The following is a 16,011-nucleotide window of genomic DNA, read 5'->3' on the forward strand; positions in this document are numbered from 1 at the left end:
CAGGGCTATCATATCACCTCTTAACCATCTCTTCTCCAGGCTAAACATACCCAGCTCCCTAAGCCTCCCCTCGTAAGGCATCCAGACCCTCCACCATTTTGGTCACCCTCCTCTGGGCACGTACCAGCTTGTCCACATCCTTTTTGAATTTTGGTACCCAGAACTGGACCCTCAATTCCAGGTGACCCCTGACCAAAGCAGAATAGAGTGGCACTATTACTTCCGTTGATCTAGACATTAGACTTCTATTGTTGCAGCCTAGAATTGCATTGGGATTTTTGTTGTTTTTTGGCTGCAGCACACTGTTGACTCATGTTCAAGTTATAATAATAATAATAATAATATGTTTTATTTATATACTGCTATTCCAAAGATCATAGCGGTGAACAGCAAGTAAGCTAATGAGCAAGTAAGCTAATTTGCCCCCAACAGTCTGGGTACTCATTTTAGCTCCCTCCTCGGAAGGATGCAAGCCTGAGTTGAGCTTGGGCCCTTTTGCTGGTCTTGAACTCGCAACCTTGTGGTTTCAAGTGAATGGCTGCAGTACAGGCATTGAACCACTGCGCCATCAGTGGTCTACTAGGCCTCCTAGATCCCTTTCACATGTAGTATTGCTAAGCCAGGTTCCCCCCATCCTATATGGATTTAATTTTTTTACCCTAAGTGTAGTACTGTACACTTCTCCCTGTCGAAAACGTGCAGATTTCAGCTCCTTGTGCTCAGGAATACTGTGGAGCTGCCCCCCGGAAACGTCCAGCACCACCCTCTGACTGGGGCAGCCCCAGATGCCCCCCCCTCCTGGAAGGAGCTCCAGATGGGCTCTTTTTCACCCACAGGTGCCAATAAGGGGCTCTCTCTTGCAGACAGCCTCTCTCTGGCCTGCCCAGTTGCATTCCCATGTGTGACTTCTCAATCCCCCTGCCCCACAGCTACAGAGAAAAGGCTCAATTGCTCCTTATCCCCAGTGCCCAAGCGCTCCCGTTCCCCTTCTGTCAGTCCACAGAAGCCTCACAGTCATGGGAACAGAGTTTATTAATGAATTTAGTACAACACAGAATTCTCTTCTTAAAGCAGAGGCAGCAGCCAGCCCCCCTTCAGCAAGGGCTCAGTCCTAGATTGGGGGAGACTGGCTGGTGGCTGGACCCCTCCATGCACACCTACAATGGCCCCTCCAGAGTGGGGCACACCTGTCTCCCCAGCCCTGCTCATTGTTCTCCCTGTTCAGTTAGAAGCAGCTGATTAAATTGCACACGTGCAACAGGGCAGAGGCAGGGGCATTGCCCTAGCAGAGGTGGCACATGATGTGCCCTAGATAATGGACTTTCCTCGACTCCCAGCCACCTTCCCCCCACCAGCAGCTCTGAAAAGGTAACACATTCATTCTTCACTTGCGGAAACACACTCATTCCTCATAAATACACACCTTGCATACTTGCTTACATGGGGGGGGGGGGGGAGGAGCTGCGTGGCTGGTTGGGGGAGGCAAGCCCAGTGTGCAGATGGGTGGTCCCCACATTTCCTAAGGGGAGGAAGGGGGTCATGGTGTCTGAGCCCCTTGGCGCTTGGGTTTGAGGGTCCCCAGCAGGGTCTGGACACCCTTCCGGACGGTGGAGCCCACGCGTCGTGCCACAGAGTCAGCCGGAGGAGCTGGCAGGCAGGAGCTGGTGGTCTGAGGCCGAGCATCCAGACATTTCTGGTATCGGAGCTGCAATAGAGGAAGAAGTGGAGGAGGAATGCAGGCAGGTAAAGGAGGGAGCACCCACAGCAGTACCGCCACTGCCAGCCAACCTTCCTTCACCATTGCATCTTGCATATAAGGGCAAGCAGTGATTCAGGGTCAGGATCCCCACTCTTGGAGACACCCCCTAAAAGCACACAGTGTGCCTGCTGGAAATGTTGCAGGCCCTGCCCAGAATCATTTTGGCTCTGGAAGGGGGCTCTTCCCCCCAAGGCAAAACCCAGCTGCTAACTGGAAACATTCAGGTCAAAAAGTAGGACAGTGGCATTCCTGTGGTTGGTGTCATGGGGGGGGGGGCAGCGAGGAGGCAAGCTGTCCCACCATCCTCCCTCCAAAACACTGGGGTGCTTTGATTGTAAGTTCCTGGATGGCCCTTGTGGTCTCTTCCAGCTCTATGATTCTATCATTCCTGGCCAATGCCCTGGCAAGACTGCTGCTGGGGAGAAGGGTTTGCTGTAGCCTCCAGTCACCTGGCTGGGGTCTGGCACAGTTGATCAGGGCAGCAGACATGCTGGACCCCAAATGAAAAGCATGCCCCTTCCAGTAGCACCCACTACTAGAGGGGGCAGAGCTCTGACCTCTGTAGGGCCGTTTGGGGTCTTGCATGGCTGCTGGGCAAGGGAGACAGGGTTGTGACACCCCTTTTCACTCACCTAGCAGCCTTGCCAGTCCCCCAAGTGTACCACCTCACTGGGTATACGCCCCTCCCCCCTTCTGGGGTGTCATCCGGTGCAGTTTGTATCCATAGAGTTGGAAGAGACCCAAGGGCTATCCAGTTGAATTCCCTGCCATGCAGGAAATCAAAAAGCACCCCTGACATGGCCATTGCACCCCTCTCATGATGCTATGGGAGGAGTGCTCAGCTGGTGCCAAAATGCCAGCCAGAACAACTGGCACCATACCTTTAGTCACCAGAGGCTAAGGACCAAATGGCATCCTGCCCAGGGCCATATGGAAGATTCACCCTGACTGGCCACTGTGTCTCCCTTCATCACCCACCCCTGAGAGGGCAGCAGGCCAGTTGCCACATCCCACTGGCCCTGTGTCTTCCCCATCACCAATGGTCCACTGGCATGGCCAGGCATCAGTGGACATGGAAGTGGTCCAGGGGGATGTGGATCTGTCCACTCACCATGCAGGCAGCCTGGACGGCCTCACTCAGCCCAGCTGCATTGGGCTCACACCAGACCATATGGCAGCGGAAGTTTCCAGGGGCAGCGGCCATGATGAAAGCAAAGGAGCGGACGTCCTTCCCGATGCCCATGAAGGAGAGGAACCGAACCCGGCACTCACACAGCACAGCCTCCGTCTGCAGGAGGGAGATTGGAGGGGTCAGCAGAATGCAGGCATGCGCCTTTGCAAATGCACTTCCTGCCCTCTTTCCCCTGCTTCGTTAAATGTTTTAAATCCCTTACTTGCTTTTTAACGTTAATTCTTTCAACTGTATTTTGTTTTAATTTGTGAGCTGCCTTGCATTCCACACTGAGAGAAAGGCCGCATATAAATTTAAGTGCTTTTAAATAAATCAATTCCTGCAAAACATTAGTTCCTGTCCAGGGGATATTTGGGGAAGGGGGGAATCCCTGGCATGATGTGGTGGGTGCTTCTCCCTGTGGGTCAAAATGAATTTAAATAATTTCCTGCAAAACATTAGTTCCCATCCAGAGAAGGCTGGGGAGGGGAGTCATTGCCATGGAGTGGTGGGCATTTCTCCCCCAAGGCCAAAATGAATATTAATACATGGTTTTTTTGTGGGGTTTTGGGGCTATGTGGCCATGCTCTAGAACAGTTTATTCCTGACATTTCACCAGCATCTGTGGCTGGCGAAACGTCAGGAATAAACTCTTGTAGAACATAGAATCACAGAATCGTAGAGTTGGAAGAGACCACTAGGGCCATCCAGTCCAACCCCCTGCCATGCAGGAAATCCAAATCAAAGCATCCCTGACATGGCCACTTAGCCCAAATAACCCACAAAAAAAACTATAGATGCTGCCCATGAAAGCCTTCCACTTCACAATATTACTACAGTTCGTCCTCCACAATTGCTGCTTTGACTTTTGTGGCTTTGATTATTTGTGGTTTTGATTCATATGTTCTCTCTAGGAATCTGTAGGTCCTCCAGTGCAACTCTGCCAAAGAATGACCATAGAATTGTGCTGGAGAGCCTAGAAGTTCCCTGAGAAAACACTTCTCTAGGCATTTGTAGGTCCACCCACATGGTTCTATGAACAACTTATGACAGATGTTGAGCACAGAGTTGCACTGAAGGACCTCGAGATCTCTAGAGAGCTGTTCTCTTTGGTAAAAAGAACAGTGGTTTTTTATTTGCGGTTTTTCCCCATTCACGGGGTCCTTCACCCCTAACCCCAGCCGATTTGGAGGGACCACTGTAAATAAATTCCTGAAAAACTTTAGTTCCCATCCAGAGTATGTTGTATAGCAGAGTCACTGCCATGGAGTGGTGGGTGCTTCTCTCCTAGGGCCAAAACTGGGAAGTAATGCTTAGGAAAGGTACGCCAAGTGTGCCAATGCTGTGTCTCCCAAAAGTGCCAGTGACCTCCCTTGGCAATCCTGCTGGCTGCACGGGTTCTGCCCCACAGCTCTCCTTCGCCAAAAAGAGCCCAGAGAAGACTGTCTGTATGGGTCACCGAGGAACCCACCAAGGGGAGGCATTTGGGGAGGTGGGCTGTTCTGACCTGCTGGTGGGTGAGGGTGAGGGTGGCAGGGGCCACGCTGAACTGGGTAGGCGTCCACTGTTCCTTGCTGCCAGCCACCAGTGCTGCTTCAAGGGCTGTGTTGATGACATCCATGCCTGGGGAGCCAAACAGAGAAAGGGAGGATGGCTGGGGCCAACACACCCAAGAACCCACCAAGGCAGGGAGAGGAAAGGTTCATAGCAGCAATGGCTGGGCTAAGATCACCCAGAGGAGCTGCAGAGCTACCAGGCTCATGGAAAGCACTGGTGAAGGGTGAAGGAATCCAAATGTTTGAGAAACATGTTTTGAACTGCTTTGAAGAGGGAGGAAGATATAGCTGTCCCACCCCAGCCCACCCAGTGGAGGATTCATTGAATCATAGAATCCTAGAGTTGGAAGAGACCCCCAAGGGTCATCCAGTCCAATCCCTTTCAGCCACGCAGGAAGACACAATGAAAGCACTCCTGAGAGATGGCCATCCAGCCTCTGTTTAAAAACCTCCAGAGAAGGAGACTTCACCACCCTCCAAGGAAGCATTTTCCACTGCCAAACAGCTCTTACAGTCACAGTCACAGTCACACAAACACACACAGACTGCTCTTGGTTCTCATGCACAAAGCAACCATCCCCCCATCTCCTGCCCTCTCCTAAAAAACTCTGCTTACCCACAGGCTTGGCCACAGAGATGCTGCCCAGGTAGTAAACCTGGAATTTCTGGACAGACTCACTTTTCGGGGCTGGGAACTCAACTGGGGGTGAACAGGAAAAGGCAATATGAGGCAGAGGGAGAGAAAGCCCACCCAGGCCCACCGCAGTGAACCAAGGTTGGCCACCGCCCTACCCTCTCTCTCTTTCTATGACCCCTCAATGCCCCCAGAGGTGCCAGTGGGCAGAGAGAAAGGGTGAGCATAGGAGGTTACAGTGGGGAAATAGACCATATGGCAGCGGAAGTTTACAGGTGATTGGGCCCCTCCAGAAGACCCTCTCCACCTGCCCGATCCAGGACACAGAAAAGAGACTCATTTGAGCCCCTTCCCTGCCTGCCCCTTCCCTCCCTCCAACCAGGGCATCCTGCCTACCTTGGAAGGGGATCTCCACCAGCTTGGAGTGGTCCAAGAAGAGCCCATTGGCAGGGGTCCGGGAGCTCTGCCGCTCAGCCATGATCTGGGGAGAGCAGGGAGAAGATCAAGGTGAGGCAGGGGTCTTCCATATTTCCTAGGTCACTCTGTCTCCTCACCATGACAGCACTACATCTGGGGAAGGCAGGCACTGTCTAATGCCCCAACAATAACATCCCCCCAGACTGCCTCTGAGGGTGGTCTTTAAACAGGGGCCAGGTGGGCATCTTTAGGGAGGGCTTGAACTGGGTTTTCCCATAGGGCCAGAGGGGGACGGACTGGGTGAGGGAGGCAACCTTACAATGGTTGGCAATTCGAGGGCAAAGCCTTGAAAGGAGCCAAGCCTGGCAGCAAATCTAAGTGGAGGGTGCCGTGGGTATTGTTGCTGCCATGCACCCCAATAGCTTCTGGTCCTTGAAGGCCCCCTAACCAGTGCTGCCTGTAAGAGCTCGGTAGGGGAGGGAGTGTGGGGGGGCATCTAGGGGGAGGCACCACCATGTCATTCCTCGGAGCAAGGCTAACAGGAGAGACCCCAAGGCTGAACCCTCATTGGTGAAGACAGACAGCTCCAGAGAGCACTTGCAACACAGACATCTGGGCAGGAGTGCCTCTGAGGATGTCCAGAAGTAGACCAGCAGAAGGCTACTTAGGCAAGCAATGCTTCAGCTAGAGGATGTTTGCTCCACCATAGTGCCCAGTTCATTCTAGTTTCCCACAACGTGGAATGGCTACCCTCAACACAAACATCATCTTGGGAATCTCCTCTTTGTAACAATGAGGACTAGAAGCTTGCTCCCTCTCAGGGAAGGGAAAGCCAACTCTCAGGATGCTGAATTCCCTCGTGGCAGCAGCTCAAGTGGCCACAGCTGTCCCTCCAGGAACCCCACACATAAAAGTGACCTACTGGCCACCCCAGAAGTAGCCTCTCTGGGCCACGGGTGCATCGATTGTGCCCTACCAGCCTGGCTGGCCTCCAAAAGTTACTTTCTGTCGTTTTGGAGCCCCCCCACACGCCGGGGTGGGGGGGGGGGGGGGGGAACAGACCTGGAAACTAAAGGAAGACCAAGGCTGGGGCAGGAATTGTTTGGGGGGACAGAAATTGGGAGTGAAGGCAAGATGATGCCAAGGTGGGGGTGCATTCCTCTCCCACTCCAGAGGCAGCTGGGAATGCCCAATCTGGAATGGGGGGGGCACAATGCTATGGGGAAAGAGCCCCCATCTCACCTTGGAGCAGATCTCATGGAGAGCAGTAGCAATGTCCTTGGCTGGTGTGTGGCACCGGAAGACGTGGCACTTGAGCATCTGAGCCAACTGGTCACGGGCCACATAGGCAAAGTCTCTGTGGGAGGCACACCAAAGGGAAGGTTGGTGGTGATCAGTGGGGTAGAGTTCCCCAATGCTCATGCAGGAGGGGTCAAGCAAGCCTTCCCCCTGCAGAGCAAGATCCTGGCTCCTAATGAGCCCTTTACACACAAATGAATATTGGGAAGGGCAAGGAGGGTGTGCATGCACATGTGCATGCATGCATGAGTGTGTACGTGTAAAACAAAAGGACTCTTCAGGGCCTCTGTCCAACCTTCACAGTCACAGGCTTCCTATGATTCTGGGTTTGTTTATTTGTTTTTTGGAGGAGTGGGGGCAGTATCTCTAGAGGAACTGAAAGTAGGGGTAGGGGGTAAGGGACAGAATTTTGGGCACCTGGACGTACCTCTCCCTGCATCCCAAAGTGAAGCATAAGGGAGGGGGAAGAGAAGAGAAAGTACCAAAAGTTAGCAAGTCAGAGGACAGAAGAGGTCTGCAGCTGGGGTGGCAGTGAGGGGCACAATCAAATACAGTGGGTTCTTGGCATCCACCAGGGTTTGCTTCCAGGACCCCCTGTGGATACCAAAACCTGTGGATGCTCAAGTCCCATTCAATATAATGGTGTTGTAAAACAGTGTTCCTTATATAAAATGGCAAAATGATTTGCTTTTTGGAATTTATATATATTTTTAAAATATTTTCGAGTGCTTGAATCTGTGGATTAAAGAGAACCATGGATACAGAGGGCTGGCTGTAAATTACAGTTCAAAGATATAGCCGTGTTAGTCTGTAAAATCAGTATGTCTTGTAGCACCTCTGAGACTAACAGGAAGACTTTGGCAGCAAGAGCTTTCGTAGACGTAGGTCTCCATGCTGCAAGTCCAAATGCATCTGAGGAAGTGGAAGTCTATGACAGCTCACGCTGCCAACTTTCTTTCAGTTATGTGCTACAATATTTCTCTACATACTGTAAATTACAATGTTCACTCAAATTGAAAAAAGCATGGGGTGCCTCCCCATTAGAAGCCATTTTGTCAGCAATTGTCCAAAGCACCCACCATGAAAAGGTCTCGACTCCTATGGAAGGGATTTCCACTATCTGGGGGTAGCCACTGAGAAGCCCCCATCATGCATGCCTTCCCCCCCTGAGGCTGGCAGGGCAAAGAGCCCTCTGCCAACCAGCATCTCCTCTGCCCTAAGGGTGCCCACAATACCCAGCACCCACCCATCTACTTCCCTCCCAAACATACAGATACAAGAGGCGACCTACCTCCCGCTGTCCCGCCCGACACCCCAGACACGAATGCCCGTGATGGGCTGGCTATGTAGCACCGTCTGCTTCTCCGGGTCCAGCAATACCAGGGTCTCCTTCTCCAGGGTTAGGAGCATGGCCTTGCCCTGTGCAGGGGGGAAGGTGTCAAGAGGCTCAGTGGGCTCAAGAGAAACACCAGCAGCCCCCCATCCTGTTTCTCTTCCATCTTTTCCTTCTGTTTAATCCTGTGCCCCACACACTAGTGGTGTCACTAGGGGGATGCGGGAGGTACAGTCTGCACCAGGTGACACTGCTGAGGAGGGTGGCACCTGGCCAGGTGCTCTCTTACCTCCCTGCCCTGGGCCATCTACTCACAAGCACAGTGGTATGGGGCAGAAAGGTGGAGGAGTTTTTGGCCCTACTCTAAAAGCTCTGCCCCCAGTAGCCCCACTTCCCGCACCATATGATGCCACTGCATACAACCTCAGGCACAAGGCCTTTAGTAGGTGACCCCCAATGGTCCTGCAAAGATGGAGGGACAGAGAGTTTCTTGCCCTTCTTCCTGGGGAAGGGTGATAGTGGGGGGGGGGCTCTCAGGTCACCCCAAGAGAGGACCTTCCTCCTCGTGGAGTCTCCCCCCCCCCCCCCCCCCCCGCTCTCTGCCTTGTCATTCCCTCCAGCCCTGGGGGAGATCTGCAGCCCTTCTCTGATGCCCCCCTGCACACTCACCTCCAACCAGTTGCCCCGGGAGTGGGATCCCTCTCCAGAGAGCTGCCGGATGCAGCCATTGACAGCGGCACTGCTCCGTCCCAGGGCCAATTCCTCCTCTGTCATCTCTACCCAGCCCAGCGAGCGCACCAGGAAGCACTGCCGCACAGAATGGTGGCATGGGGGGCATTTGTAGGTGTGAGGTGAGGACAGAAGGAATACCTCTGCCCCCTCCTTCTCACTGGCCCCCGTTCCCCAAAACAGGTAGAAAGGGGGGGGGGTTGCAATGGGGAGGAAGACACGCCTGGTCAGGAGTTGGAAAATGGGGGGCTCTGGATTAGGCATTAAATGCTTCCTCCACCTCCCCACCCACCTCAGTGCCTGCTCTGTCCTAGTCACCCTCTTTGTCTCTGGGCCAAAGTCGCTAAAGCCAGGCTGAGGGTGTCACGTGCCCATGGTGCCAATCCTGGGGAAGTATGCCCCCTGACCCCTCTCCCCATGCAACATTACCTTAGACCCTTGGGAGACGTCCAAGAAAGGTTCCTCTTCTCCCTCTTCCTCCTCAGGAGACCTGCAAAGGGCAAAGAGGGCCAGGAAGGGAAGAGTCAGGGCTCAGCCCCAGCTTGGGAAGCCTCAGAGCATGTACAGAGTGCCTCACTCTCCCTCCCTCCTTCACCCCGAGCTACAGAAGCCCAGAAGGCTCAAACACACACACATGCATTATGGCAATGAGCCCCTTGAGCCCTCTCTTTCTTTAAGGGGCCATCATCAACAAGAGCTATCCACTGCTCCCTCGCCTCCCATTGCCAGGAGTCTCTCTGGGACCTTCCTTGCCTCAAATGCCTCCCACAAACCACCCAATGGAAGGAGGGGGTCTTAATCCCCCACCCCACCCCAGAAAATTGCCCCTAGGTGTTCCTGGATGCCCCCCTCCCACTGCCAGCAGAGACGCAGAGGAGAGGAAACCACGTGGGGGAACCTGAGAACCCCCAACTTCTCATTGTGGCAAAAGGGGCACTTTTAGTGGCATGGGGGTTCTTCTGTGCATCTCACACCAACTGGCATATGGGCGCTTGGAAGCCAACACCACCCCATTGGCTTGCTAAGGGACTCTTTTAGGTCTGGATCTGAACGAGCTACAAGTGTTCCTCACTTTCAGGGTCCCCTCTCCCCCATTTCCCATTGGACTCACCGGATGGTGGGGGACCCCAAGCGCAAAGCTGTCTGGCCCTCATCCGACAGGGCCTCAGGGGTGGCCTCCCCTTCTTCCTCCGAGGGGACCTCCTGGGATGAACAAAAAATGGGAGACAAGTGTTATATGTGGTGGACTTGTGAAGAAATTTTGGGTTAACATTCATCATATGTTGAGTTAGATTCTGCAGATAAAAACAGAGTTTAAACCAGAAGTTTTTTATTATTATTATTTAATATGTCAGACACCAAACTGGAACAAAAACATGGCAGAATATTACCCAAGATGATTTCTGCTGGAAGAATGATAATGGCTAGAGTTTGGAAATCAGAAAAAACACCATTAATAGAAGACTGGTTAGTTAAAAATACTAGATGTGCTTCAAATGGCCAAACTAGCAAGATCAATACAGAATAAGCACCTGGAGAAATGTTCAGATGATTGGAGAAAAGCGTTAAGAGTATCTATCTCAGGAATGGGGAGAAAACTTTCTAGGAGATGTAAGTGTGAGTTGATGGTAGAGGGTAGGAGCAGTATCAGCATGAAAGAATGGTTTGGAAATGTTTCACATGTGGAAATGTGAAGGTCCACATGTATTCCCTCTGCATATTAATATGGTGGGAGAGCAGGCATGTAGAGATATAGATATATGCAAAATGGGATATTCCATTAAAAATATTATCATGGCAACAACAAGGGAGATAACAGGCATTTGCAATGAAGATATCTCTGAGATTGTAGAGAGGGAAGTAGTGAATGGTTATTGTATGAGTGTAATTCATTAAATGCAAGAGGCAAGTTGAATGGGGTGATTGAGTGGACAATGGGTGAGGTAATAGTTTATACTGTTGTATGTTGAAAAGAATTTGTTTAAATGATCATAAAAATACAACAAAAAATGGGGGACAAATGTAGTAGATATCACCGAAAGAAGCAAGACATGAGGAGGCATAAGGTGGCAGGTGCCCATTTTCTCTTGTATCTTAGCCCTCCCAAACCTCTGTGCTTTTGCTCCTTGACTGGCCTCGCTCATGATCTTGGCAGCTGACCATGCTTATAGCTTTGGCATGAGAGGAGCAATGGCTACAGGGCATTTGCCAGGGCACATGCCGGATGGTAAGAGGGCAAACAGTCATTCCTTTATCAATGTGGCATGGATCGTTGAGACACTTAATTAAGTGCACCAGTCTGGCATAGTATATAATGGTCCAGTATGGCTTTGCCTATAAAAACCCCAGCAGAACTAGCCAAGGAGGGCCCATTGCAGACCAGGATAGCTAGCTGGCATGGGTTTTGATGGCATGGGGAATCTATGCTGCTGATTACAAGGGCCCTCAACAGCAGAATGAGGAGATAAGAAAACGCATGTGCAATCTTTATTAGCCTCCTGTAACAATAACTTAAATTATAGAGCTAGTGTGGTGCACTGGTTTGAGCGCTGGACTATAAATCTGGAGACTAGGGTTCGATTCCCAGCACGGCCATGTATGCCCACTGGGTGACTCACTGGGTGACCTTGGGCAAGTCACACTCTCAGCTTCAGGCAATAGCAAACTCACTCTAAAGAAACATGCCAAGAAAACCCCGTTCACCTTAGGGTCACCATAAGATGGATATGACTTATAGGCACACTGCAATAATAATGCTTTAAAACTTTCACACAGTTGTGGTTATTGCTCCAAATCCAACAGAACCCTTTGCCTTTGGCAATGCAAGAGGGGAGAGTCTAGTTTGGCCTCCACTAGCCTCTCGATGGTCCTCCTGCCATCCATCCAGCCCCCTCACCTTCCAGAAGTCAGCCTCCTCTGAGGGCTCAGCCTGCCCAAAGTCCATCCAGGTGAGCTGTGGGGGCAGGAAGAAGAGTTGAGCAAAGCGGCAAAAGCAAAGTCCCACCCCAAAAAACCCTGGTTCCCCATTTATGGGGCAGTCTACTCCTTCCCCTTCTGTGGGGTTCCCCAACCCATAGAGTTGCAGGGATCCCAAAGGGAGGGAGGGGGATGCCCTAGTAAACTACATGGAAGCCACCTTCAAATAGTGGGAGGGGGAGGAAGAGCGCAAAGAAATTGGCAACCCAGACTTTTGGCATCTCTGGATTATTTGTGTAAAACATTCAGTTGCCACAAAATACTCTGCTTTCCACACAAGGCCTCTAATTTGTTGTTTTTTGAGCAGAAATGTATTTGTTTTGTTTTTCACCAAAAGCAAGAAAGAGAGATTTTGTGCAAATGATTATAGTGGGCCCTTGGTATCTGCTGGGTTTGGTTCTAGGACCCTCCGAAATACCAAATCTGTGATGTTCAAGTCCCATTAAATATAATGGCATGTAAAGTGGTGTCCCTTATATAAAATGGCAAAATCAATTTTGCTGATTGAAATAATATATTTTTAAATATTTTCACTCGTGGATGCGTGATCTGTGGATAAAAAAATCCATGGATAAGGGGACCAACTGTTATTTGCAAAGGACGTCCTCAAATGTTAAGCCAAAAGGCTTTCACGGCTGGCATCCATAGACTTTTGTGGGTTTTTCAGGCTATGTGGCCCTGTTCTAGAAGGCTTATTCCTGATGTTTCACTGGCATCTGTGGCGGCATCTTCAGAGAATGCTGGCATGGAGAGAGAGAGTGGGGTTAATGTGTGTGTGTGTGTGTGTGTGTGTGTGTGTGTGTGTGTATACATACTGGTGACCTAGTTGGGAGGAGTGATTTTCATATTAATCGTGTGTATTGTTCTGTTGAGTGTCTGATGGTCAGATCAATGGGAAATCACTCCTCCCTGGGTCACACACTATCATCTATCTATCTATCTATCTATCTATCTACTATCTATCTATCTATCTATCTACACACACACATACAATCATACATACCCCACTCACTTCCGAAACCCACAAAAAACAACGTCCTCAAAGTACAAAAATTCCCTGAAAACACACAGACAAACCTGGCATTGAAAACTTTTCAAAGATCAGCAGCAGCAACAGCAAGGGCATTTCTATATGCTTATCGCCGCACTTGAGCACTCCCTAAGCAGTTTACGATGTGTAAGCTATTGCCCACAACAACCTTTGTACTCATTTTAGCAACCCTAAGGAAGGATGCAAACCTGAGACGAGCTTTAGCCCTCGGCTGGTATTGAACTCACAATCTTGTAGTTATCATTATTATAATCTAACCCACCGGATCAGGCTGAGTGGGTTCTGAAACCAGCTCAAGCTGAGACTTTGGTGGGCATCCAAAGAAGGAAAGTGCCCAGACAGAATGTGGCAGGCAGGCAGGGTAGCTCAGGTGAGCACCCCCAGGAATTGGGGTGAAAGAGGGCCTGCAAGCACCGTCCTTCCCTCAGAAAAAGAACATGACTTCCACTCCAGCTACTTCCAGGGTGGCCCCAGCCGCACCAGCAGTCAAGACCTGCCATGGTGGGAGGAAGGGGGTCCCCACCTGTGCATACCTGCTCCTTGCACTCACCTGCGTCTCCTTGGAAGGGGTGTTCCTGCTGAGTCTCCGCTCCCTGAGGCGGCTCCCATTGGGTGGTGCCAGTTGGGATGTGCCAGTAGTAGGTGCCAGAGGTGTCTTGAACTCGCATCCAACCCGCCGGGAGATCAGAGTCCGTTCTCCAGGGAATTGCAAAGCCCGAAGGAATCTAGGGATGCAATGCAATGTATTTGAAGGGAGCACCCGCTTCCTTCCATCTTCCCCCCCAATTCCTCACCCCCCCCCATGAGCCAGTCCAGTTCCAGCAATGAAAATGGATTTGAGAGGGTGAAGAAGAGGCTGTGCAGATGGGGAAGTATGGGGTGGTCCAAGCCCCCCCCCCCATGCATTTCTTATCCCCGCTTTAAGCTGCCACGTCGTCCCTCTCCTGCTCCTGATGTGGGAGAACCAGCTCCCCATAGCCTCATCCACTCCACCCTATCAAGTGGGTCAGTTGCCGAAGTCTGTGGGGTGAGCTACCAAGAACAGCATCCCACCCACCCCACCCTGGGCATCCTGGCATGGCCTAGAATGGTGTATGGTGGTTGACATTGAAGGGTGTCAGGAACCACAGTCACACCCTTCTCATCACTCCAGAGCGACATGGGGTTGGGGATTCTGCTTCCACTGCTCGCTTTGCAGCCAGATAGCCAGCACAACACTATAAAACCCTTTGGCTTGGGTCCAGGTTTTTTTTTTTTTTGAAGGATCGTATCTCCCTTTATGAGCCCATAGTGTTGAGATGTCTGGAGTGGTCCTTCTCTCTGTCTCACCACCTTCTCAGGCATGTTTGGTGGGAAGAAGAGAGGCCTTCTTTGTGGCTCTCTTCCCAGCCTTTGCAAATGCTTCATAAGAGAGACCAGGTTGGCCCTGTCCCTGCTCTCCTTTCAGACAGGAAAAGACATTCTTGTGCGTCAAGCCTTTTCAAAAATGAGAAGGGCTGGGATTTAAAAGCTGTGCGATTTAATCTTAAGGTTTGCACCTGAGTTTTTAAACATCACATTTAATTCATAACTGTTTTAACTTTCAAAAATTGTTTGTTTTTAAAATATACATTTTTAGTTTTTGAGTTTTTAACTGTATTGCTTTAAATTTGCTGTTTTCCGCCTGAGTCTCTTCTATTGGTAGAAAGCTGGAATACAAGAAAATAATAATAATAATAATAACAAACAACAACAACAACACAACAACAACAAACATCTCCAGAGCCCATCCCCTTTATGTTCCCTGCTCTCACCTTGGGACCTCCCCCCACCACCCAAAAGCACTGTTCAAGGCTTGTCTCCTCCTGTGGGTCACAACCCCATTGGCTGCCCCCATCTGCTGCCACGACCTGATTATACCTGGGACAGGCAAGGACGACACACAACTAAAACACACCTTCCCGGGGGATGGCTGCTGGGGGCACACCTTCTGGGGGGAAGAATGGGGTCATAATGGCAAGGACATCCCTCCCCTTCCACACGTGCATGCATGCAGGAAAAGACATCGCCTGGCATCATCCCCAGAGATGTCCCGGTGGCACCAGGGTGGCATCAGCTGCCAGGAGGAAACCGTAGCCAAGGACCCATCCAAGACCCGCCTGGCATGCTCCCAGGAGGAGGTATGGGAAGAAAAGGAAGAAGGAGAAAAAGAAGAAGGAAAGAGGAGGAGAAGAAGGAGGGAAAGAGGAGACGGAAAAAGATGGAGGAAAGGAGTAGAAAAGGAGGAAAGAGGAAAGAGAAGAAAAGGAGAAGGGGAGAGGAGAAGAAAGAGGAAGAGGAGGGAAGGAGAAGGAGGAGAGGGAGGAGGAGGAGAAAGAGGAGAGAGGGAGGATGGAAGGAAAAAGAGAAGGAGAAGGGGGAGAGGCGGGAACAGGCACCAAGGATGTGAAGGAGTCACTCTGTCACTGCCAGCCACTCCACCGCTCCCACGCTCCACCATGCCACAATGAAGAATCATTCACTCATTCAGGGAAAAGCTGGTCAGGAACTACAAGGCCTAGCAGACTATGCTACTGCTGCTGCCACCTCTGCCCCACATCAGCCCTCTGTGGTCGTCTCACGCCACCCTGGCTCACAGAAGCATGTGAGGGGCAGATCTAGGCAGGCCGGTTGCCCCCAAGGGCGTCCTTCCCTGCCACCACACCTTGGCTCACTTACTAAGCAGCCTACGTTCTCACAGGCAGACTAGATTGCTCCATCTGGACAAACAAACCTCGGTGCAGGGAAAGGGTCTCCATATGTGCACACTTAACTTTGGGGAGCCAAGGACCCCTCTGTCCTCTTCAGACTCTGAAAGTGAGACCCTTCTAGTCCTGCCACCCCCACCTCAGCCCCTGACCTTGCCCTGCAATGCCCAGGTGAGGGCACCCTTCCCTGCCACACACCTGCTTCCTCGGGGGAGCTACCAGCTGGCGTGCTGTGGCTGAGAGTGGCCCAGCTGGAGTCTTCATCGCTGGCGGTGCCATTGCGCATGCCAAAGAGGAGGCTGGCACTGCGGCCCTGATCCCCACCACTGCTGCTGCCCCGGGGAACAGCCCGCTCTGAGC

General features: G+C 51.5%; 3 protein-coding genes across 4 annotated transcripts in view; 1 reads left to right on the forward strand and 2 right to left on the reverse strand.

Moving 5' to 3' along the window:
- Window positions 1-16,011, reverse strand: part of FHIP1B (FHF complex subunit HOOK interacting protein 1B) — a 620,510-nt gene that overhangs the window by 187,475 nt on the left and 417,024 nt on the right. The gene's annotated exons all lie outside the window — the stretch shown is intronic.
- Window positions 1-16,011, forward strand: part of CCKBR (cholecystokinin B receptor) — a 540,140-nt gene that overhangs the window by 94,292 nt on the left and 429,837 nt on the right.
- On the reverse strand, window positions 1,015-16,010 carry APBB1 (amyloid beta precursor protein binding family B member 1). 2 transcript variants are annotated; one of them, XM_042460257.1, is made up of 14 exons: window positions 15,850-16,010; window positions 13,476-13,650; window positions 11,795-11,851; window positions 10,010-10,101; window positions 9,328-9,388; window positions 8,839-8,976; window positions 8,128-8,255; window positions 7,264-7,269; window positions 6,780-6,894; window positions 5,517-5,601; window positions 5,103-5,186; window positions 4,438-4,553; window positions 2,871-3,047; window positions 1,015-1,705 (listed from the first exon to the last, which is right to left on the reverse strand). In XM_042460257.1, exons 3-14 carry the CDS (start codon window positions 11,840-11,842, stop codon window positions 1,538-1,540), a joined length of 1,218 nt encoding a protein of 405 aa, XP_042316191.1. In that variant the 5' UTR covers window positions 11,843-11,851; window positions 13,476-13,650; window positions 15,850-16,010; the 3' UTR covers window positions 1,015-1,537. The 2 variants fall into 2 exon arrangements, with proteins under 2 accessions (XP_042316191.1, XP_042316192.1); XM_042460258.1 differs by lacking the exon at window positions 7,264-7,269.

Source organism: Sceloporus undulatus, chromosome 3 (assembly GCF_019175285.1).
Source record: "Sceloporus undulatus isolate JIND9_A2432 ecotype Alabama chromosome 3, SceUnd_v1.1, whole genome shotgun sequence".
Taxonomy (NCBI): domain Eukaryota; kingdom Metazoa; phylum Chordata; class Lepidosauria; order Squamata; family Phrynosomatidae; genus Sceloporus; species Sceloporus undulatus.